This window comes from Bombus bifarius, unplaced genomic scaffold, assembly GCF_011952205.1.
Source record: "Bombus bifarius isolate JDL3187 unplaced genomic scaffold, Bbif_JDL3187 scf7180000008050, whole genome shotgun sequence".
NCBI lineage: Eukaryota > Metazoa > Arthropoda > Insecta > Hymenoptera > Apidae > Bombus > Bombus bifarius.
The window spans coordinates 109,503-134,115 of record NW_022884416.1 but is presented as its reverse complement, the minus strand read 5'-3'; the positions used below and the strand labels follow the sequence as shown (position 1 = coordinate 134,115).

General features: G+C 38.5%; 2 protein-coding genes across 4 annotated transcripts in view; one reads left to right on the top strand and one right to left on the bottom strand.

The window, feature by feature from the left end:
• The window catches only part of LOC117208080 (G protein-coupled receptor kinase 5), a 29,314-nt gene extending 17,828 nt beyond the window's left edge, over window positions 1-11,486 (bottom strand). The window contains exons 1-2 of one of the 2 annotated variants that reach the window (XM_033448930.1): window positions 11,125-11,486; window positions 2,402-3,683 (exon numbers count right to left, since the gene is read on the bottom strand). In XM_033448930.1, the coding sequence (XP_033304821.1) occupies window positions 2,402-2,453 (52 nt within the window). In that variant the 5' untranslated portion in view covers window positions 2,454-3,683; window positions 11,125-11,486. The remainder of the gene's footprint in view (window positions 1-2,401; window positions 3,684-11,124) is intronic. The other variant, XM_033448929.1, reaches the window with a different exon arrangement.
• A 4,839-nt stretch (window positions 11,487-16,325) lies between these two features.
• On the top strand, window positions 16,326-24,033 carry LOC117208039 (lysyl oxidase homolog 2). 2 transcript variants are annotated; one of them, XM_033448864.1, is made up of 8 exons: window positions 16,326-16,607; window positions 18,270-18,416; window positions 19,595-19,882; window positions 20,251-20,457; window positions 20,721-21,018; window positions 22,282-22,410; window positions 22,568-22,691; window positions 23,528-24,033. In XM_033448864.1, exons 1-8 carry the CDS (start codon window positions 16,397-16,399, stop codon window positions 23,663-23,665), a joined length of 1,542 nt encoding a protein of 513 aa, XP_033304755.1. In that variant the 5' UTR covers window positions 16,326-16,396; the 3' UTR covers window positions 23,666-24,033. The 2 variants fall into 2 exon arrangements, with proteins under 2 accessions (XP_033304755.1, XP_033304756.1); XM_033448865.1 differs by lacking the exon at window positions 18,270-18,416.
• Window positions 24,034-24,613: the final 580 nt, after the last annotated feature.

Genomic DNA, 24,613 nt, shown 5'->3' with positions numbered 1-24,613 from the left:
TCGAGTTTCTCGGGATAGTATAATGCAGTGCCGCAGACAGATTGTCGTATAGGACCGGCGAAATGCATACAATGTAGCGACCAGCGTATAGTTCCAGAAACGTCGATTCGCCTTCGGTCCACTTTTTTTCACATACACAAGGAAGGTGCATACGCATCACAGGCGCGAACGGTGGCGTGACCCAAGCGTAGTGGGGGGTCGCCTCCGAGAGAAGACAAAAAAGATCGAAGGGCGAGCAGTACCATTTTGAGGAGTCGGAGAGTGAAAATCAAGAAGTGAGAGTGTTGCCAGCGTTGTGAGAGTGTGGTTCACGTGAAAGAGAGAGCGTTAGATCCGTTGTGAGGAGAGTTACAAATTAACTATTGCGTTGTCTAGACCATAATACGTTATTGTGATTAATTAACATCTGTACAATCCATTCATTGTAAATAAATCATCATTATAATATTATATTTACGATATTACAATTATGAAAACGAAGGTGCAGCAACTGATATTCTTATTAACTTTTTTTTTTATGAAAAATTGGAGATTGATCCGGTATTAAATTTTGAATCTCCTATCGATTAAATTTGAAATAAAAAGGTCCTAAATATAAGAAATGTTTCGAAAAAAATATATACAAGAGAATTTTGTAATTTTAATGATTGAAATTTTTATGTATGAATCAACATTTATATGAATAAGTTTACAATTAATTGACAATTTAAATCTGGATTTTATATAAATTGCCGAATATTCCTAATCGATTACCAATGTAACATCATTAATTTTGGAATTTGGATAATGAAACGCGTGATTAGCCGCGCTCGGGAACTTGCAAAACAGTTCGGAAAGTCGGCAGGATACCACGAAGCCATTTAATTATCCTAAAAACATTTCTGCCGCAAAGACAATTTAGAACGTGCTTTATGAAAACTTGCGAGCTGTCCGCGCGTGAAATTTACCGATGGATGAGACCGGCGCGTTTCAACGGTGTAATAGTAAACGTTTCGTGGAATTCACTTCGATCGGAACGAAATATCGTTTCAGTAATTACCGTATATCGTCTACCATTGAATTTCTACAATTTCTACATTGGCAAGACTTTATATGACTCCAGTGAAGAAATGTTCAAAATGTCTCTCCAACACTGTTATACGCATAAGCTCTTCGATATTTCGTTAATAGTTTGCGTTAAAAAAATATTTCTGTTTGAACAACTACTATCTACTTTGTGTTCACATATGATAGTTGTTCGCTATCTCAATAATGGACAGAATACGTATTACGGTGTTTAGTATAACTAGGAACACGTGGTGTGCGAGGGAACAGCGTTGTATCGCAACAACGTAACAAAACAATTACATAAGATGGTATGGAACGAGTTACATACGGAGCAAGAACCGGAAATTTAATGTCAGTGCTGATGATACGGAACGTGGGCTTCGTATCATGAAACTGTATCTACATATATGTATATATATATATATATAAAACTCTCGATACTTGGCATAACATTTTTCCTCTCTTTTACATAGCTGTGCAGAGATTCTCAGTCTAGGATTTAGCGATTTCCTAGATATCTATGATCGATAAATCGATAAAAATCGATACGACAATAAGCAACGTTTCAGTTGAACAAATATTATGACTCTGCCTTTATGTCTAGCAAAAAGGAAACACACGAGACTTCGCTTTTATTGACTCGCATCCACAAAAGCTAACCTCTAAGAGGAACCGAAGATTAGATATTGAGAATAATAGAAGCCTCGTATGAATCGCTTTCTGAAAACACCAGACGGCTATAAATAAATATAAGCTCGTCTACGAGCAAATAAATATGCCTAACTCGACGAAAGAATCTCGACTCAAAAGATAGCACGCAAATACGTAGTAGTTCCGGTGGCAACAAAGCTGTTGGTCAAATGATACAGGTGTCATCCACTTAGCGTAAAGGTAGGTTAGTATTCGCTCCATGGCAAAAGAGAAACACGTGCAAAGGACAGAGACGAATGACATTTCTACAGATACACAATCGTCTACACAGCAAATAATTGAGCAATGTAAATGGCGGACTATATACATGAAAAAAGAACAATAAAAAATGACGTTGATGATGATTCAGCGAAGAAGAATATAAATCGCGTGCTAAGAAAAGAAGAAGAACGTAAGTGTTAGAATAATTAATTTTAGATCTTGGAGCTATCTCAAGATAGAAGCAAAAGCTATAAATGCAAACCAATATTTCTCTATGTTAAAGATATCCATTCCAAATTGCAAGAAACAACTTCGAATCGGTACTTCTAAGTACTAGTAGTAGTAGTAGGTAAGAACTAAGAATCATGTACATGAAATTAAAAACCTACTTCTCTGGGTCATTTATTTTATTTAAGCCTTTAGATAATAACTCGTCACTCACCTTCTCTCGCTTTGAGGTACACAGTGTTTGCTACGATGTTCTCCAACTCCATCAATTCCAGCTTGATCGAGTTTACGCGGCCGAATCGATGGAGAGAAGCCTGGTGGGCGACAAACGAGAGGAAGAGCGTAGGCCTCGAGCGGAAGTCCGGTCGGCTGGTATAGTTTTCCGGGGTTGATCACCCTGTCGGGCTCCAGCAGACCAGCTCCCATCTGCGGCCCCAGGACACCACCAGGGCCGAGAAGTCCCCCTTCACCGAGGACCAAGGACAACAGGAAGGACGTCGACAAGCTGTTGGACGGCTTGGTCGAGTCAAGTCGAATTCGAGGTTCGAGGTCGTCCGGCGTAGGTCCCGCCGTTTCTGGTGCTGACACCGCGGGGAAACCACCTATCGAGTCGACTCGAGTTCGTTGGCCCCCTCTGCCGGTCAAAAACCGACGTTTCCCGCCACAAAGTATGCGTATACGTATATCGAGCAAAGCATGCACGACGTCAAACGGGTTACACGAAACCGGACTTTTCACTTGTCACACTGTATCGTGTTGGTTTCCTTGATTCACGGTGTACGATCCCAGGGTCAAGGAGCGGCTTTCTTGCGTAACGTTTGTACCAGCGAGTTTCTTCCGTATCGATCGTGGATTTAGGCATTTACAGCGACGCGTGTCCGCATCGTGACCTTCTCCTATTTGCGAAAAACAGACACGCCGGATGAAGCTTCATGGGGATGAGGCGCGATCGGTAAGCCGTCACGGAATCAAGCATTCAGAATGCGCAGGATTCTTCTTCCACACGCTGTGTAACCCCTCTTTATCGCTCTTCCACCCCGTGACTGAGGACGAAGCTCGATCGCAGCGCGCGTTCACATTACAAAGAAACTATAGTGTCGTGTAATCACGTGCGACGATGCGTCGTTGCCTCTCTTTCTCTCTTTGGTATAGTTCGTGTCGCTTGCGTCTCCTTTAAATATCAGCAGAGATTGTGCACGAGACACACCGCTAACGATCCCCTCGAATAATCGTTACAACAGCAAATCCTAGTGGCGCGTTAGCATGCCATCGTAAAAATGTCACGTGTGTTCTGCGGATTCGCGTACGGACACGACACTCGTAGGCATGTAGCAGCAGTGCCTTTCACTTTAACGACGGTGCGAGAGATGCCTCCGCATGTGCTAGATGCTAGATCCTTCTTCAACTTCGGATCGGGGCTTCGATCGTCGATTCGTGAATGTCGAGAGACTCAACACCCACAGAGATTCGTTTCTTCCTTTCCCTCGATATTAGAGCTGCAACAGGCAGTTAGAGAACCATTGTAACCTCGCGTACTGGAAACACGAATTTGATCTTCGGCCTATGCGACGAAGATTCTTTCTATTTGTAAATTTCCGATCTCCTTACGTGCGGATGTCGCTTCGTCGAGCGTTTAATGTATTCCTCTTTGCGTCGATCTCTGATGTACGTTCTGGAATAAGATTTCAGATTGTTCGTGTTATTAGTGTGAAAGGATTCGCGAACGTCCACAGTGGCGTAGCCAATCGTTTCATCCGAAATCTCTACCGACACCACTTCGCTGAACATCGTGTACGAGAATTTTCGTCACTTTGATCGCACGAATATCAAAGTCAAAAATGTCGGATGCAATTTTTTTATGACGTTTTGCTTTCGAGAAAATTAAGTTTCAAACTTTGTCACGTATACTTAAACTTAATTAATTACGAACTAGGTATACGTAAACGACTACTTGCTTTACACGCGAAAATAAGTAAAAACCGTGAAATAAAATTTTTCCGTTTCTGGCCCCATTTTCTACAAGAACGTGTTTAGTTAGGAGTTGATCCGGTACACGCACGAGATACATTTTTAAATTCATTTTCCCCGATAAATCTGTACATTTTTTATTTATTTCCAAACGTAGAACAACTTGCTATCGATTATTTACTATTGTTTAGTTTAGAATAAACCAAGTCCAAGAATACTTGGCAAATTTTCAAACTTGATTTTTTCGAAAACGGAGCGTCATATAAAAACATTTTATTCCACGTTTTTGACTTGTTTGCCCGTGTACATTCCTCTCCATTTCGCTTATACCGTCAGTTCGGCGATGTATGCGTATGTACGTGCGTCTCAAAGGGATACGACTGACAGTAAGTATGCAAGTACACAGTCAGAGGACCATTGCCATATAAAGTGTTCGCTACGCCACTGGTCGTTTGGGACGGGAACGAGAGGATATCTCGATCGTCTGCGCCGGTCGTTCGTTTCTCCGTGTGGCGTGAGTGAATTTTAAAAATCATCATGCTCCTCGCACCTCCGCCGTACTGGTTTATCTGCCGCGCGCAACAGACGCACGCACTTATCGTCGCGCGTTCTGCATGCGAAACTACAACCGCGCACATGTGCGTGAACACTGGACGCAGCAGGTGCGCTACGGGGATAAAGATAACGACGCGACTAAGCGCACCGTCGGCGTAATATCCGACGTGGTAATCTAATAACTTTTTCCAGAACTCGATTCCCACCGATCGTCTCTCTTATTTTCTCTCTCTCTCTCTCTCTCTCTCCCTCCCCTCTCTTTTCAGGTATTTCTTTTACATGTACAACGTGGTGGCGGAAATCACTCTATGCGATATAGAACGCGAAAATTTTATCTGCGAATATAAATCGAGAACATGATATATTTACATTTTTCTTGCGAGATAGATAACGTGGATAGTTGAGTATTTAACTATAGTGCAACGCTATTCCATTTCCCGAGCGCTTCTAATTACAAAATTAGGCGGGTAATTTAAAATATTATCAAATTTCCGAAACATTTATTTCTAATTTTGGATACAGTTAGTAATTATAGCATACTTTTTCTTTAAAGAGTGGAAATCCGAATTTACAAATTATTCTGTGATGTACGCTAAAGAGGTGCAATTTGTTTAATATACTTAATGTCTTTGTAATTCTTTTATGGATATTCTAATCGGCAGAAATACTCAAGATTTCATCACTATACCCTCTATATCCCCATACCTCTATCACGGCCCAATCATGAACATAGCCGTCGAATCGACTTCCAACGGAATTAGATTCAAACTAGATGGATTCTCGTCAAAGTGGCTCTTACGACTTGCTGCATTACACCGGTAAATCCTATTAAACTGCGACGGCTAACGAATGGGTAACCCGACACGGGCTCTAAATTAAGTAACAGGCGAAAAAAGGAGGAAGTGGGGGGTTAGGCAGGAGGTTGGCAGGCGGAAGAGGAACGACGAAGATCGTTAAAGGTTTTAAATGCTTTTTCTCGATGACGCAATTCCAGTACCGTGGAACCGGATTAGGAAGCGGTGAGCAACGATGATAACGAAGAGGAAAAAAACCAATGACAATAAAAACGCTACCGCAAAGGAAATAACGATAGCCGGTATTTTCCCCTGACTGATTAAAATTGTTTCTTAAAAAATCACCTGTGTCCTATTGGATATTTGAAACATGTCTTCTGTAACCACGATCGTTTTCGATCCACCTTGTGTTTCATTTTTAAGCGTCGAATGGATAATTCGATTACTTGGGCCAGAGGTAATATAATATCCCTTTCCACGTAAGCGATTCTGTACTACACAACCATTTCACTGCAGGTGACTAGAGTAAAACGTCGATCATATTAATCACCGGGCAGACTGAATGGCTGCGTTCTGTTCGTTTAAACGAGAGAAAATGGAAACGTTACCGATACACTGATATCAGGTTAACCGGTTAAGATTTTGCTTCGTTATCAATGAATATCGCTCCAAAAAATTAGTTCCATGAATTGTTGGGACGAAAACAAGGGTTACTTAACGAAGTGTTCAAATGCTTTTTGATTTGTGGAGTTGATGAATGAGTTGATCAATGTAGCTTCTAGATGGTACAAATGTGAAAGTTCTTTCTATCTCGTTTAATCCCCTCTCTTCTTTACCAACCGATGAAACAATCGTATTGAGAGGAAATAAAATGCTCAGTGTCACGTACGATTAGAAGAACGATTTCGAATACATACACAATACGGGAAACAGTGCTACCGAGGAATATTTGCTTCCTATCGACTGACTCGCGGCGGATTATGAACGGAAATAGAACCAATAATCGATCGATCGTGGTGGTGGTCGTTGCAGGTATATCCAGGTATATATGTACATAACATTATATACGTGAAAACATTGATATCCGTTGAAAGTATCTACGATATATCAGCCGATAATGTGTTCCATACATAATAAACGGTATATACAGTCTAGTTCAGAAGTATTAGAATACTTGTTAGCTTCGTACAAAATATGATGATTCGTTTAAATGTTGCATTCGTACAAGGCAACGACGCAAAAATTTGTACGAAATATTATTTTACACAGTCAGAAGAGAAATATGATGAATATAAATTAAGAAGCATACATATTATACACATACATACATACATACATAATTTCCTGACCTTGTTTGTTAGAAAATTGTTACACGAATTAGATGTGAAACTGAAAAATGTTTATATTTAAAATCTCAATTGAAATTCGGAACTGAAAATTAAATAACGTAAGTGTCAGGATTGATCGAAGCAATGATTTGTAAGTCATAGTGAATGTAAATGAAAACCCATTTAGTTATTATACACGAGTTATTACACACAGAAATAAGATTTTTCTTGTAACGTTGAATATGTCTACGTATTGTTTGTTTATTTTAAGATTGCACAATCTGTTTTTGCATAAATTTCAAAGTAGATAATGACTGTTAAATGGTATCATATATAGCTGGTGTAGCAGGCAAAGAGAGACAGAGAAAGGCAGAAAATTAAGAAAGGGTAGATGACAAGAGATCATAAAATATTAAGGGAAATAGTGAATAAGAAATTTATTGAGAAGAATTATATATATATATCTTTCTATATATCTCTTCTCTCTCTGTATATATATATAATATATTATATATAATAATTTATATATAATTAATTATTATAATTTAAATATTTATATATATTATATACATATTTAATATAAATATAATTTATTTTTTATATTATTATATATTTTTATATTATAATTTAAATATTTATATATATATATATACATACAGAGAGAGAGAGAGAGAGAAGAGAGATATGTAGAAAGCGAGAGAAATTAATTCTTCCGTATCAACGTGAATAGCTCTCTGTCGGACAGGAAGAAGCTATCAACAACGCGACAAGAACCGACAATAAAAGTACCGACGGCACGCGCGCAGGAAATACGCAACTCGGTAATACGGAAACGAAGATCCTTTCAAATGTAAATCTAAGCTTCTATCGTGGATACATCTCTAATGGAATACTTAAAAGTGGTCGAACAGCAGGAAGTACGCAAGAATGTTACGCTGATCAGAAAATCAGAACGTCCGTATTTAATTGTATTGTATTATAGAAAGTAATTTTTAACTTGCTTCTAAATACATATATAACTGTAGAAACATCCATGTATCTAAATCGGAATGTTAATACTCGTTAAACTAGTCATATGAATATAAATTAATTCGGATTATTTGCTAAACAAGAAGATTGTATTTTAGACTCGGCACGAAACAGAAACTCATATTTTCACACTAATACATCAATAGAATATGATCAGTCGTAAAATGCTTAAATGCAGTTCTAGTTATATTAGGTAAATTAAACATTTCTATGCTTAATAGGTTAAATTCAAAGATTGCCACATGATTAGCATGTAATTACAATAACACTACTTCTGCCTTGGTGTACTTTTATTAAATTAAATTTTGATACAAAACAATTGATGTCATCTATATACTAAAAACGAAAGAAATACTATATCGAGTTTGTATGCATGTTTAACGTAGAGTCGGAAAGAAATGCGGGAAATTCTAATCATGTAAATAATTTAAAAAAGGAAATTGATTCCTGACTGTCGTAAAGATCTGTCAACGATCCATCGTAAATCTCATAAACGTTATAAACACTGCTTAATTCTACTATGTATTTATATATGAATTGCTATGCATACGTACTACCACTCGCATTTACATTTACAGTGATTCACACTATTTTAATCTTCTCCTCTTACGCTCAGATTGATGGAAAATTTCAACCATGAATTATCAAGATGTAAATTGTTTACGTATATTTGCCGGCTGTATTTGAACGTCAGAGAATTTGTAGAAATAAATATCGAATAATGTAACACCATTGATGCAGCGCTGCCTTCCAAGATAAGAATTGTATACCTGGTTGTCGAAGAAAGCGCGTAAAACGACGATAAGTTATGACTACGTTTTCTCCAGGAGCAAAGGCAAATTTTCAAGGTAATGTTACGTACCCCTCCATTAGAAAATAGGAATCGGTATCCCCGGGAGCAAACCACAGCGAAAAAGCACGCCGCCTGTCGATTAGATGCGATACTCATAAATATCGATTATCGTTAAGTTAGATAACAACGAACTATCGACGATTATCGATTATTTCCGATATTTTATCGTATGATAATATTACAGACTTTTTTTATTCACAATAAAATTGTTAATTAAAGATTGTAAAAGCTTGTAAAGTTCTATTCCAGTTACCTGATCATTTTACCATGAAGTTGTCGTACTACTATAACTCTGGATTTCGTTTTTAAGAAACGATATTCATTTCATAAATTTAAAACTAAAGTACAGAGCGAGTTATTATATCGAATACAGTAGAGCGAATAAGAATAAAGAAATTGGTACGATGAATACCAAAAACTATTCTGTAGTACAATAAGGTCCTAAAGAAAAATTGTAACTTTTTAAAAATGAAAATAAACAATTAAGATAAAAGTTACCAAAAATAATCGATATGCCATTGATATTTTTCCATCTCTATCCTCGGCGCAATGTACGTTTTTATTTTATTATATTCCGCTATATTGTTTTCATAGAAATTTACTTATTCGATCGATTATATAATTCCCATTACTCTCTATTACTTTCTCCGTTTCTTTCAACATTTTTCAAGCTTTTCAATCGCGTTTTTACGATGAGAATTTTTATGATTTTGGCGAGAAATAATCTTGGAGAACATTTGCTAAGCTCTTTATATGTATATCATATTTTTGGAATTCCCCTCACCCACCCACCATTAAAATAATATTACGACAATCTGAATATATTATGTTTCATAGTTTGTCAATTAATACCTATCAAATAATTTCTTTCTTAATTACATTACTCACATAGAGCGTAGAGTGTTATCTTGATGATAAGGTCTTTCTAATTTGACTTCTTCAAACGTTGAAAGGAAATAATATAGACTAACAAAAGTTATATCATTGGTTAAATAACTAGTTAAATAATTTTATAAAAATGGAATATAAGAATACATGGATACTTTGCGTCGAGCAGAATATAACAACGCGAGCAGACGCGGAAACCGCACCAATGAAAGGGGCGATTGAATGAGAGACAATGAACGCCGATGCGATGGCAGCGCGGGCGAGTTCATTGAGAGGGAGAAGAAACTTTTGCCCGCGAATCGAGACGCATTGTGGAATGGCAGACGTGTATTTCCCTGGTGTACAAGATGCCTCTTGTACACGTGAGTCAAATTAAAGAATCAAATAAGGGGAAACAGTGGGGTCTGTTTTACCATTTTTATCAATGCGGATTGGAAACGCTTTCCATCGCCGCATTTTGAGCGAACAACTTAATTTGACACTGTCGGTCTGTATTGCCGCTGTATATATTCTCCATTCCCCTCCTTCTCTACTTCCCTCTCTTTATGTCATTGCACTAGCGAGAATAGCAATGACAGAACTGTAAAAATTTGATAATATCAATGAACTGAATCATATTTTTATTTTGATATAATTAGAGAAATTGAAGCCAATTATGAGTACTTGGATCTTTCATATTTTGTTTATGCGTTATAAGCATTATGTACGATTTTGCATCTTTAATACGTTTTGTGCTCCGTAGGCAGTGAAAGTGGCGATAGATCGACAATAAAAATGGAAGAAAGAATTTCCATTCCATGAGGCGAAGGAAGATAAGTTTCAATCCGATATTTCAATAAAATGTTATGAATTAGATGCATTTTTATTTTTCTATAGTTAAATATTCTAAGAGAGTCCTTAACCATCGAACCTTCGTTGATAATCTTAATTATCTCGTGGCATGGAGCGCGTTAATTTCCCACACACGCGCAAACGTCCGTAATTTAGTAGTCTCCGAGGAAATAAAAAACATCTATCTTCCATGAACATAGAAACATTTAAACAATACGAAATATCCTTAGAGGTGACACCCGAAAGAAGCCCGCCTAAATATTCTCGTGATGGAAACGTGACTTTGCGACAACCGATCACGAGACGCCGCACCGCGCCGGCTCTTGAAATCTGTCACACAAGCAACACGCACAACCCATTATACGCGACACTAAAATAACCACCAAACCCATAACAAGAATATCATAAAATGTGAATATAGCTTATCTAAGCTATATGATTCTAAGCTTGGAAGGAAAAGGGAGGAAGTAAAGGACTCGAAAGATGAAAAGTGGAGAAAGACGCCGCGTTACCGACGGAGCGTGTCGTGTCTCGCACGTCATGGGCACGAGTCAGTACGACATCGTTTTGTGAAACACGAGACGGGCGTAAACGATCTCAGGATGATCTCCATGGGGGTACAGACCGGTCGAATTGGAGAAGGGAGGACATGTTATGGCGTTCGGTACATCTAGTATAATGTAACACACACCGATAGCAGAGCACCGCGCGGTCGTAACGGCGACACGAAGAAAGCGCAATGGCCGACCACTGCACCTCCGCTGATTGCTTCGATCCTTCCTAGCCACGAGGATATTTCACACACTTGCTCTATCTCGTTCGAGGATCGGCACACGCGCATGACACGCCTTGTCCGAGACTTTCAGATAAATAGGAGCCCCGGATGTTTTTATTCCGTGTAACGAATGCAGCTAGGGACGGTTCGTACTGTCCGATCGTATGAACCCGCTGCCACTCGCACCAGACCGTCACGCACCGTCCCGTCCGCTGGATAGAAACCGACTGACTGACATGCTTCTTCTCGAGCCGCGATGCACCGCCACGGATGAGGAGGTTAGGTGGAGGGGACATGTTGGGATCCGAGGACGACGCGACGCCTCCACCCGATCAACGTACGACAGAGACACAGATAGACGCGCGGACGACTCCGATTGGGCGTGGTAGAGTCCCTAGACTCGTCTTCGGATACCGACCGAGGGTGCGATCTTCTTTAATCGACCGTTTGCGCGCCATTTATGAACGCGCTATTTCAGTTTTGGATGTATCGGATAATTAAAGAAAAAATATTAATACTACTTGACAAATGTTGCTTTTAAATAAACATCGAAAACATTTCTTAAACAGAGGAATGTGAAAGTGGACGGTAGGAAGTGCTATTTTCCGATGAGAAATGGATAAAAATTATTCGATATTCGTCAAGAATTGATTTAAAGCGATTATAAAGCAACACAACAAATAGCAAAAAGTTGTCGGAAGTACTGTACGGCGTACACATATGGATCTAAAAAATGGTAATTCTATAAAGATACAATACCTCCAAATTTTTCCCACGTTTAATTTCACCGATTTCAACTTTTCCAATATGTCGACGTTAATGAAATTTTAAAACATTTTATATAAAACACACGATATACGCATAAAGATATTCTATCGTAAGAGTTCAAATACTTTCATGAGATACTACATGAATATCGAAATTATCAATAGAGTTCATAAAGGAATATTATCACATAGAAGGTACTATCCAGTAACAAAGACTGTATAAGGAAGCTATCGACACGTGCAAATCAACAAAGATAATAGAGAAGATGTAACATTGCACCTATATCATCAAACTCTATGAGAATGTATAAATAATCAACGAATAACTTTCGTAACTGACACGGTAAAAATTTAACTTTTAAATTTAAAAATTCAAAAGTATATAATGAGAAAAGAAGGTTATTTTAATAATTCCTGTAGCAATATATTTGTTACATTGAATATTATTCTATAGTGGATAAAAATAGAAAATTGGAATGGCAGAATGGAGGACGGTAAAGCAATCTTGCGTGGAAAGTATCGAGTCATTATAATTTCCTAGCACTATTCTAGTCTCCTCAGAAGCGATTTCTCGAGAGAACAACACGATCAAGACACGATTCGAAAAAGAAATGACAAGGATGATCAAGGGGTAATGCGCCAGCGTAATGCATTGGGTTTCCGTTGAAATCTCCAACGTGCGATGACAAGGCGCGTACTGGGTTCGAAAGATGTCTGGTACAGTCGAATCTTGGTAACTCGAATGTTAAAGGGATTTACTTATCAAACTTTTTCAAGCGAAGGAAGTTTAATAAAACGAATGATTTAAAAAGTCTTTTAATAACGATTTACAACATTATGATAAATGATTGCTTGGTCCTTAATGGGTTAAGATACGATTTTTTTGGCAGCGGTAATCAAAGTTACTTGTAAAATTTTTTCGAGAAAAATCGTTGAGAAAGAATTAATTTTTATTTAGGTCGAAGACGGTAATCGCGAAAGCTTAAGAAAAAATCTTCTAAACAATTAAATGAGTAAAAAATTTTTATATGTTCTGTCTACGAATAATCGTCATAAACGTTCCCAATTTCTTTGGTATTATTTTTTCGGATATTACGACTTATAGAGACTTTTACAGGGAAACGAAGAGCATGGACGAAATTGCAGAGTCTTGCGAATAGTTCTCGAGTTATAGAGGTTCGACTGTATTTTTCACGCCTTTACGGGCCGACTCTAATTTCGATTCTTTCAGACCCTCGAAAATTACTCCTTTGCCAGGCCAACAGAGAAAAAAGAAAAAATACCGAAACGAACAACCTGACTGGGACGACGCTTCCAACAATGTATCTAGAGTATCAATCACGTGTGTCATTAATGGTTGCGGTTGCGGTTACAAGCCATCGTGGACTATAATTCAGTTGGGTCGCTGTATCCGCGACACAGCGCATTACGCTGTGCAACGCGATTTACGATGTCCATTGTCGCGATGTCTATACAATCAAAAAGCCGGATCCATTTTTGTACCAACGGAATACGTAGGTTTTCGTTCTTCTGTAATTTTAGACTATATCACAGCGGTAAGAAAATGTTTGGTTGAATATTGATAAAATAGCGTCCCTAGGATTCTCTTACGTAATTGAAGCATGAATCTACGTGACATCATTAATTTTGTAGAGTTATAGATTGCAAGTTATCGAGCTGTTATTGATTGTTAGCGTTATTAATCATTATCGATTTTTGTTTAAAGATTTTTGTATGTGTCGTTTCATGTCTGTTGAGAATAAATCGTATCGTATTTACATCTGTAAGGACCGAAATCGAACTAGACGAGGTTGATCTGATTTCTTTAAGCTTATTTTGTAATTATAGAAAAGAAACGACGATATTAATCCATCGATAGAAAATCTCAAGATGAAATAATTTTGGAATGAAAATGTAATTAACGGGTAGTTTCAGCGTATTACCATAGTTAGCTGTAATTAAAGGTTAATTACAAGTTAATTCCTAAGTAGGAAATTTCTTCGTGAGACGCGTAGCTCGAAGCGAAAAGTTTCGGAGTGTGTCGAATTTTCGTCAGTCTCCACACCCCAAAACGGATGGTAGTTCATATCGGAAGTATGTCAAGAATTTAGCCATGGGCTGTTTTCACTAATAGCTCGCGATAATTGCTCAGCCGCGTTTGCCACGGTTACGCCACGAAATGAACCGTGTCAAAAGCGGCCTGTTATTCGAATTATGCCATTTTTTGCTCGAGTCCTCGCATCAGCAGCAGTCAGGTCACGATCAAGTGGAGAACAGCGAGAAACAGCCGCGATAGAGATGTTCAGAGATGTTTCTGTCTTAACGTTTCTCGTTTCTTCGTCGTGCATGACAATTTCTGAATTTGTTTTTACCATTTATTAAGATTCGTATGGTTCGAGGCGTTTGAGGCTGCCTGCGTTCATCCATCTCCCAGCCCGATTAAATTCAAAATATTCAAGATGATTTTTACATAAAAATCATACAAATAAAATTTCTAATATATTACTTGTTCGGTTCTTTGTGCTCTATTATACCATCTATCTACAATATTTATTACAACATTGATAAAAAAAGTATTCAAATTTTCTGACGTTAGGAAATACTGCTCTAGACTTTTTATCTTTCACAGTATCGTATAAGCAATGGAATCGAAACTCCGATATCTGCCATTAAGCAGCATCTTACGAAGCAACGATCGTTAAATCGCCTCGTGTACAATTTCTGCCGAGATTTTTCGGTCGTGGGATATAAACGATCAGATTTAGATTATTGTGCAACTGGTAACGATACAAGACCGGTGTATCGAGTAACGAGAGCCACGTTTCGCTAGCCGCAGAGGCTTTCTAAGCTAAAGATCTTTTTCTCTTCGGATCGAATTGCCACTGGTTCGAGACTGAGACTGACGACAAACGAACTCTCTTCGCATTTATTCTTCGTAGAAGGCTCGTGCATACTTGTAACCATTTTTCAAACTGATAACAAATCCCCAGAGTTACGTTCTATCGATGGAATTTGAAAAATCCTGCGAAAATGATCGAAATGCCGCCACTATATCGTCATTACAAGAATTATGCTTATAAATTGATTTAGTATACTTGAGACGCTTTCTCGTTTAACTTGTAAGAATTATAAGTATGAATTTTCAATTATGTATTTTAGATAATTAATTTCATCCTAGCCCGAATTAATAGAAATTGTGGGAAAAGTTGGAAAGAAACTTTTTCCATTTTCTTAACTGTAACAGTAGCTGAGATGGGATTCGATACGATCGTTGGATGAAAGGAATTCTAATCGTAATTAAATTTTGTTTTAAATATTCCGTAATTTTGTTTCGAAACTCAGAGATCTAGCAACAGGACAAAGTAGCGTTTTTCAAGGATATACATATTTATAAGAGGGGGAGGGCGAATATCTGAATATTAAGAATAAGAACGATACTGGCTATCGATTGAATACTATTTGAAACACGTTGCTTCTAATTTTTTAAATTGCTCGCGTATCTATTTGAAAAAAGAGAAAAACGACGTTTGACTAGTGAGGAACGATTCCTATCTTGCCCATATACATATAAATATACAAAAACCAGCAAATACGTACGAACATATATGTATATTTTTGTTTTTCATCTTTTATTATACCTATCGAATATATTAACAATCGGACGTACCGAGACTTTTATTAGCGACCACACAGATTTTGTTAAGAATTCCTCAGAAAAGCTTCGGAAGGTTAACCGAAACACGAAGAACGGCTCCGTGTCAGGGTCGCCATTGACCGGAGGAAATCTGGTAGTTTCATCGCTAACAGCTTGCATAGTTATCGGATGATCCAGCCGTCGGATCATGGATTCACGAAGCGTGGAACGAAAAGAAATAGGAGGGAGGCTAGAAAAAGCGATCTGCCATATGCAGCACTGCTTCACTGCGTAACACTCGAGAGATTGCGACGCTTGTCTTACAACTGGAGCAAATATATTACATCGCGCGATCATAGGCATGTATCAGTAGTCTGTGGTACGGTAAACGAAATACACGTGCGGTGATTTTACTGCGAACATAGTTATTCCCGCAGAAAGATTCAGTTGCAAAGATCTGTGTTCATTTTCTTGGTTGTGATAGAAAAGAATGCCATATTATATAAATAGCTATATTTCCTTCTTAAATTCACTTTGGCACTTAAACAAGTGAACCTGAATGAAGCTTATTTAAATTAATCTAAACAATTCTAATGATCCTAAACGATCCTAGATAATTCTAAATTCACCTAGATTAACCTAAATTAATTTCAATTCGTATAAAAAATATTTAGATATTTTGAAGAAATGGGACGATAAATTTGTGGTTTCGTTGTAATAACACGAATAAAAGTCTAACGTGATTTGAGTATGGTTAAAGAGAGAAATTGATAGTAAAAGTTGAAGAATGAAATCGAAAATGAATTGGAAGGTATTAGTGGTTGGATTCTTGATGACGTTAGCGTTGGTGGACGTCTGTGTAGGGAACAACGGTACCTGGGATAAAGTTCGCGAGAAGAAGGCGCGGATAGTGAAGAAACTGAAGAAGGATATCCGGAAGTTGAAAAAGCAAGAGGGAGCGGTTAAGTTGGTGGGTGGAGAGAACGGCGGACACGAAGGTAACGAGTGTTTCGAATTCCAAAGTTTCGTCTGGCATTCCCCTGTTTGCGAGTAAATTAGAAATAAAGTGGTACTCTTTCGAGGGTAATAGAACACTTTTCAATTAAACGCGGTTTTCCGTTTAAAAAAGAGAGATGGAAATTAAGAGATATACATTTGAAAATGTCGATATTTGAATGTATTAAAATGTAATAAAATATACCGACGTGTAATACGTATGACAAAGATTTAGACTCGAATTTTTAGTAACTCGATGTAAATATAACAGCGATTGAAATAATCTGTAGAAATCTCAAAGAACTACGATCGTGAACTGGAAGATGAACTTTGTAGTTACATTCGATTCGGTTCCAAATACGAGTACACGTATATCGACGAAAAGATTAACCGTTTTCCACGAAAAATAGAGAGAGAACGTTCGACATGGGAGCAAAATCGACGTAACAGAGAAGAAGGAATATAGTAGGTTGGAGTGTAATATCCAATGGAGGGTAATAAAAATTGACACGCCAATGTCTGGGACGGATTCTATCCTGTTTTATGGTCCAATTTGACGATGGCTATCCTATCTTGTAGCTCGCGATTCTGTGCCTATGCGACGTTTACCACGCTGACACATAGTCGTTGACATAAATCATCCTCGAGTTGACCCCTTTTTAATCGCCATTGCGTAACTTACACGAGAAAAGGCTGATAAAACCGCGACGTTTCACGTAAGATCCGTTTTTGCACCAAACGTTCTTGTCAATCTGTCTCCTTCTGATTAGCAAGCTGTTATTTTAATCCAGAAATGTCGATGATGAATACGACGGAGTGTCGAGGAATCGCAAATTTTTTATTTCGTAGCGAATCTTGGATTCTCTGTTTGAGAAGGAATAAGCAAAAAACTAAAATTATCGGAGTTTCAAATTTCGACAGAGACTGTTTCTATCGTAAATCGATTGGCAAATATTATAAAAATCGAGGCTTCCTACTCCTGAAATTCCTAATTCGTAAGAATCTTGCAAATTATCTTCGAAAAGTTCCTACGCTTCACTATTCTTGCACGATTTAACTAACATTATCGATGACATTTTTCCAAATTACAAGTTACGAGTTATCGATATCAACGGACACCCTTTTACGCAAACAGTAACAAGTTTGTCGATAAAACAAACGAAAGTTTGAGTTACTTGAACGTCTTATTTAACAACAAATTAGAAAACTATCGTATAAAGAGAGAAGCCTGTAACCTAGGCTTTGTAATTTATTAATTTACCAATATCGCTAATTGGTAAATTAGCGTACAAGGGAGCGCGTACGTTACGAGGGAAACTTACATTTTCGCTAATGAAATGTCGCGAACAAACTGTAGAAATTGTAAAATTACAGTAGCAAAGTAGAAAACCTGCAACGTATGGATGATTGCGTGAAAGCCGTAAGTATCTAAAAACAAATTGTCACGCGCAAAAGAATCTTCCCTTTGCGCACGCTTATACCGTGCGGAATGATTTCAAAGCAAAAAACAGAACGAAGCTAACGAGCAATTGACATTCGAGAAGAGACGAACCGTTTAATCGAGCAATTATCGCGGCAACCCCATAAACTCTGTCATTAACCAGACACGCGGTGGAACCGGAAAACCAGCAAGTACAAGCTCTGTAATTCGATTGGTTACGCAGGAAACGTGGAAATACTTCACGATGGGAAATGGGGCAGCGTATGCGACGACGAATGGGATTACTTGGAGGCCAATGTGGTTTGCAGGCAATTAGGCTTCGACGGTGCAATTAAACCGACGTCGAACGGTCACTTTGGTCAGGCCAGAAGTGAGATAATATTGTCTCTTCGTTTCAAGTCAATACTTCTTTCCCTCCTCTCTCAGAATCCACGCGAACGCGAAATTTTGAATCGTAACGTATGCAACGTCCGTCTCTTTGTATATTCGGGAAACAAAATTGAAAATTCTGTTTTTACTTGCGTCTTTCGTAATATGGAATTTTAATTTCTTGCAGTGCGAGTTTTTGGTGAAAAGCGAAAGCATATTTACGGTAATCGAAGAAAACGAGAATTTCGTATGTTACTATTTCGTAAATAGGATCTTTGTTGAAAGGACCGAGTTGATCAAGTAGGATTATTTTGGAATTGTATAAAGCATCGAAAGGACGTCGCTGTCGATCCTCGTCGGGCTATCCTCGTTCGCGTTTGCGATGGAAAGAGATTAATCTTTTGCGGTCCCATGTACGTACACGATTAACCAACTCTCTTTTCGTCGTATTTACGTACTTCTTTTGTACTCTTTACGTTCGATTAATTAACAAGACACCAGGTTGATTCGCTCGTGGGTCATGTTTTCGCATAGTTTACGTACGAAACGTTGCACCGAGACGCAAAACACTCGAAATAACGTGTTAGTCGATAAGCCAATTAAGTGTTAACGCAGTGCACTCGTATATATCCATCCAGATAAGGCGTATCTCTCACCTGTTCCTTTTAGTCGAGGTCAAATCGACCCCATCTTGCCGATTACGCGAAAACCGTTCCACCCTGGTGATCAGGGCACTACAACGGCGAACGCTTCTTCCACTCTTTCCCCGCATTTTCTCGATTCAGTGAATATCTTAAAAACTATAAAAAAGCTAAATTATCTGCTAAAAAAAGTCACATAATAATAAAGTTACTATCAAGCTGATTCAATATGATTTTTCTTTCTAAATAAAAGAAAACAATCTACCATCGGTATCTGCCATTTACCACGCTGTATCCCCCGATCGATTCTACCAGAAACTCCTTGCACCACGCTATTCCCCCATAGATTTCTCTCAGATGAAAGTAACGTTTCGTTTCGGGCATTCATCGCTGGTAGACCAGAGCAAAAAGAACCAGCTTGCATCCCGAGGAACTCGTAGTTTTTCCAATAGCTCGTGCTTGGGACCGCAAAAGATTGCAGAGGATTACCGATAGAAGGCTTAAAAAACTGTATAGGACGAAAAACAAAACATTCCAGGAAGATATTGGATGGACAACGTGTATTGCGACGGGAGCGAGAACGAACTGTCGAAATGCCGCTTCGACGGATGGGGTGCTTCCGACTGCGAGGGCGGCGAAGCAGCCGGTGTAATTTGCGCCCGCGAGCAGCAGGACGAGGAGGATGAAGGGACGGCGAAGGGAAAGCTGAAAAGGAAGTCAGGGAAACGGAGAATCAAGGATATCCATCAGCAGGGAGTGGCGATAAGGTTGGCCGGCGGCCGTGTCCATAACGAAGGCAGAGTGGAGATCAAACTAGGAAATTCAGGTATCGTTAAATCCGTCGCGCAGCGTGGCCTTTACGTTAAAAGCCGTTACTGGTTTTACTCGAGTATTCTTATCTTCTTTTTTGTTTAATTTTAACGTTGGAAGATCGATAAAAGTCGACTTATTCTTCTCCCGTAATCTCTGATTGAAATGAAAAATTGGAGAAAAAACTGAAATGTAAAGACGAAAATTCGAGAAAATTCCATTTTTATCTTCGTTACTTTATCGTTCGATCGAAAAAGGAAGAGATAATAACGACGTATAACATGCTGATAACAAAGAAAAGATAAAAACACAGACGACTCAAGATTGTCAGAAAAGGAAGAAGATACAAGGTAAAGGGAGACTACCGAAGCAATTTCATTTCAGATTGGGGTGTAGTCTGTGGTGATAGTTGGTCCCTATTCGAAGCGGCGGTGGTTTGTCGGCAATTGGGCCTAGGTTACGCCTCCGACGCCATCCAGACCAACTTTTTCGGCGGCGAGAAGATACCTATGACCATCAGTGGCGTACAGTGTCACGGAGACGAGAACAATCTGATCGACTGTCTGCACGACGAGCTTCTCGATTGTCCAGGTAATAAAAACGCTGCTGAAACAAACCTGGATTTCCTTGTTCCCCTTGTTTCGTTGAAAAGGGAATAATAATAATATTTATAACGATAAATATTCTAAACGTTGAGATTTTCGCTTTTCTTAGTATTTTAAGTCGCTTGTTTCGTGGAGATGCTCGTGCTTTTTAAAAAACTTCCCATTAATCGTTTCAAACGTTCAATATTATGAAAAATATTTGATTCCGGGGATGTCAATTACTCCGTAACTGCGTCGTACGCGTTACAGGTTCGATACAGAACGTGGCCAGCGTAGTATGTCTTCGAGAGATGCCAGATCTGGTATTCGATCACATAGAACTCATGCGAACGGCGCATCTCGAGGATAGACAACTATACTGGTTACAATGTGCTATGGAGGAGAATTGTGTTGCTTCTCAGGCTTATAAGATACAAAAGGAATCGGAGAATTGGCACCTAGAGACGAGGAGACTTTTAAGATTCACTGCGAGGATTTTAAACGCTGGAATCGCGGATTTTCGACCATCAGTACCGAAACATCTTTGGGAATGGCATATGTGTCATATGTGAGTAATTAGATCGACAAAATTCTAGAAAGATAAAGCAACGAAAGTTGGTTAAGGTAAAATCTATCGATTGTAATAATTGATTACAATTGGTAAAAATTAAGATCGATTATTATAATCGATAAATTGTATTTAAAGTGAATTCATCATAGTCGGTCTTCGGATTATCAATCGGAACGATGGGTTCCTATTGGCCACTCGAAGGCATCGCTTTGACCGTAAAAAGAGTTAACAGAACCCGAAACACTCAGTTTTAGGCTAGCCCCGAACAGATGAACTGCAACGTTCATGAGACGTCGGAATAATAAACTGAAAACTATTACGAATTCAGAAAACTATCGGTGATACGTTAAATCGTACTTACGAATCGAATGAAGAATGAAAGTGTCAATTTTTAGTGGCTATAAAATTTCACTAATGATATTAATACAATGAAATTGAAAACGCCGCAAACACTTTTAGTCTGAAAGGAATTTTGAAGCTCTAGCTTAGAAACAAAGCGAACAAATTGAACAACGATACATGATCCGACATACGAGATACATGATATCTTCAGAAAGTTCAAAAGCTCCAAACCATTTATTTTCGACAAATCCCATTGCTCGACCTATTTTAGTCGATTGAAAACCATTTCGACTATACGAATAATATATTAGAAGTTCGATAAGAACTTACGGTTCGTTCTGGATTCATCGAGAAATATCCAAATCGCGTTTCACCAACAAAACCTCTTTTCGTCGATTGCAATCGATCTCGATTACTCGAATAATATTGTATATATATTACGAGCTCGTAATACATTAGAAATCGTTTATGCCAGAGAAATTTCGTCTGATCGAAATTGGTTTCAAGCACTCGAACGACGTATTAAAAGCTAGATTATACCATCGATCCATTCTGGATTAATAAATTTCTTTCGATCGACCGATATCGATACGAGACATTTGTATAACTTTTACCGAAGAACCTTCCATCGGACCTCTTTCGATGGACTGAAATTCCATCGAGGAATACGATAAAATCTCATAAGCCATCGACGTGCAGACGAAAAGCTGGAAAATGCATCTCTCTAACGCTAACAACCTGTACCACAGAAACCTGTTTCACTCTCCTAAAATCGATTCGTAATCGCTGGACGTGGCCCGAAGCTCGTTTTCACCGAACAGCCACTCGTCTTATCTGCGATCAGTGATTTCGATACGGCCGATCAAAGTGGCTCGTTGCTCGATCATTAATTCCGCGTTATTCGGTTGTTAACGACAGGCATTACCACTCGATGGAGGTGTTCGCGACGTTCGACGTGTTGGACTTGAACGGGACACGGTTGGCAGAGGGTCACAAAGCATCCTTTTGCTTGGAGGACAATCAATGCTTGCCTGGAGTGGAGCCGAGGTAAACGCAATTAGCAGACTCGTTAGCGAAAACGATCGGTTCCTAGCAGGGCCACGCAGTTGCTCGACGAACGAAAAATTATTTTTCGTGTTGATGGCGACGATGGACGACGTCTAATTGGCGAGCCAATTAACCAGCGACGCCTGCATGATTTCAGATACAAATGCGCCAATTACGGTGACCAAGGTATTTCCGTGAATTGTAGCGATATTTACAAGCACAACATCGATTGCCAGTGGGTGGATATAACGGAACTTCCAACCGGAGAGTATATTTTCAAGGTAATTCTAATTTGGAGCGTGATTTGCTTAATTTAATCCGCTTGGTTAATTTAATTCGCGTAGAATTTTCATCTCTGTGTTGTTGTTTGTCGCGATACAGGTACCGACTATTGGATATTAAAAATTGACAAGCACGATCTATTTTACGAAAATAGGTAGTCGTATGAAAATACCACTGCTACTATCTCTATGTACACTTCCATTTAAATCTATCTCTGCGTATATTTCCAAAACTATTCATAACGTCGGAAAATGTTTCCAGCCAAAGTTAAATGGTCTCGAGGGGGGGGGGGCATAATTTAACGTTAATGGTTATTTCTCTAGGTAGAACCGTAGAAGAAATACGAAGGTTTACTTCAACTTTATCGTTTTTAACGAGACTATTGAACGAACGTTTTACAAAATAAATGTTCAAATATTTCCTATAATCTAACGGGGTCTCGACGTAAATAGCTTTCAGCTTGATGATCTTTTACAGGGAATGCCAAGACGATTCACATCGATCAATGTATTAAAACATACATGATTCTATCGAAAAGAAATAACGTCCCACATGCCAAAAAAATACAACGAAGAATCCATGACTTACAATCCTCGAAATAATATTACGAAAATAGGGATCGAAATATCGATTACGTAACGTAAACGTCCACGAGTGACTGCCGAAGTAACCAGCCTAACATCAAACGTATAACGTCCTGTCTGTCCTCTTCTTGCGCGAATCAAATAGCCTGTAGAGAGAATCTGGTCCATAAAGGCCGGTGGAGAAGCCGGACAATCGCGATACCGTAGGAGAGAGAACCGATAGATAATCGAACCGATATTTACGTTTTCAGGTGGCGGTAAATCCGGAGTTCAAAGTGGGCGAGATGTCGTTCGACAATAACGCGGCAATTTGTCGTTTACTCTACACGGAATCGTTCGCCACTGTGCATAGTTGCGTCATGGGTCGGCCTTCATCCACGAACCTTTAGAATCACGATTCCACCATCTGCGCAAGGGACTTACGAGACTTGCGAGAATCACGATTCCACGATACGTGCAGAGAAGGTTACGATAATCGTTAGATCGCTCGTGTTTATGTGTTCGTAGGAAATTCAAAGGTGTAAAACCGCAGGAAATTATAGAAAATATCTAAACTATAGCGCTTGTTAATTAATGGCTGAAACTTTGAATCTTCGCTTGGACTTCATTCCTGTAGATCGTATTCGTCAAATTCCGAATTTACATAAATATTCGAATTCAATAGAAGAGAACGAACATGGTGGAAATTGAAGCTACCACGGCAGTTGTGTTAATTACGATGCTATTAAATAATAAAGAGAGTCTTTTGCTGGTAATAGTCTTTAATCGAATCTTTTCGTTTATCTTTATTACGAATGGTTTCGCAGGTAAACGGGATTTGGGAAATGGACCAAGCAAAGTCTTATATTGTAGCTCCACGACGACGACTGTTTCATCTTCTTTCGGCAGAGGGGATTTCTATAGAGAGAAAAGTACTTGGGACTTCGAAATAGGCTTACGCGAAAATATGACACACTCGAGGAGTAAACTAGTTAATATGGGAATAAAAATTCTTAATCGTGAATTATTTGTACAAATTATGGAAATTATTTGATACAAAAGTCATTTTTGGAACAATTGTTTCTCACGAGAATGTCGAAGCTTGGTAGATCAACGTCGAGATTATTGCCTTATTATTTAAACGTGACATATATTTAAATATGTACACTCTATACTGATCTAATGGTAGTAAACAATTTTTCTATTCTCGAAGAAATAATTCGTCAAAAATATGTAATGAGTATATCAAATATCATTTTACATTTTATTAAAATTGGAAATATTGAAAATGCCGTTCGACAGAATAAAGCCTGTATTATTGCCTGGAGGATTTGATTTAAAGAAAGAAACGGAGAACA

Excerpts from the sequence above, each read along its gene's own strand:
- LOC117208039 (XM_033448864.1), top strand. The coding sequence starts at position 16,397 with ATGAAATCGAAAATGAATTGGAAGGTATTAGTGGTTGGATTCTTGATG. Across the intron at positions 19,883-20,250 it reads GATCAAACTAGGAAATTCAG|ATTGGGGTGTAGTCTGTGGT; the intron begins GTATCGTTAAAT and ends ATTTCATTTCAG. Across the intron at positions 20,458-20,720 it reads CGAGCTTCTCGATTGTCCAG|GTTCGATACAGAACGTGGCC; the intron begins GTAATAAAAACG and ends TACGCGTTACAG.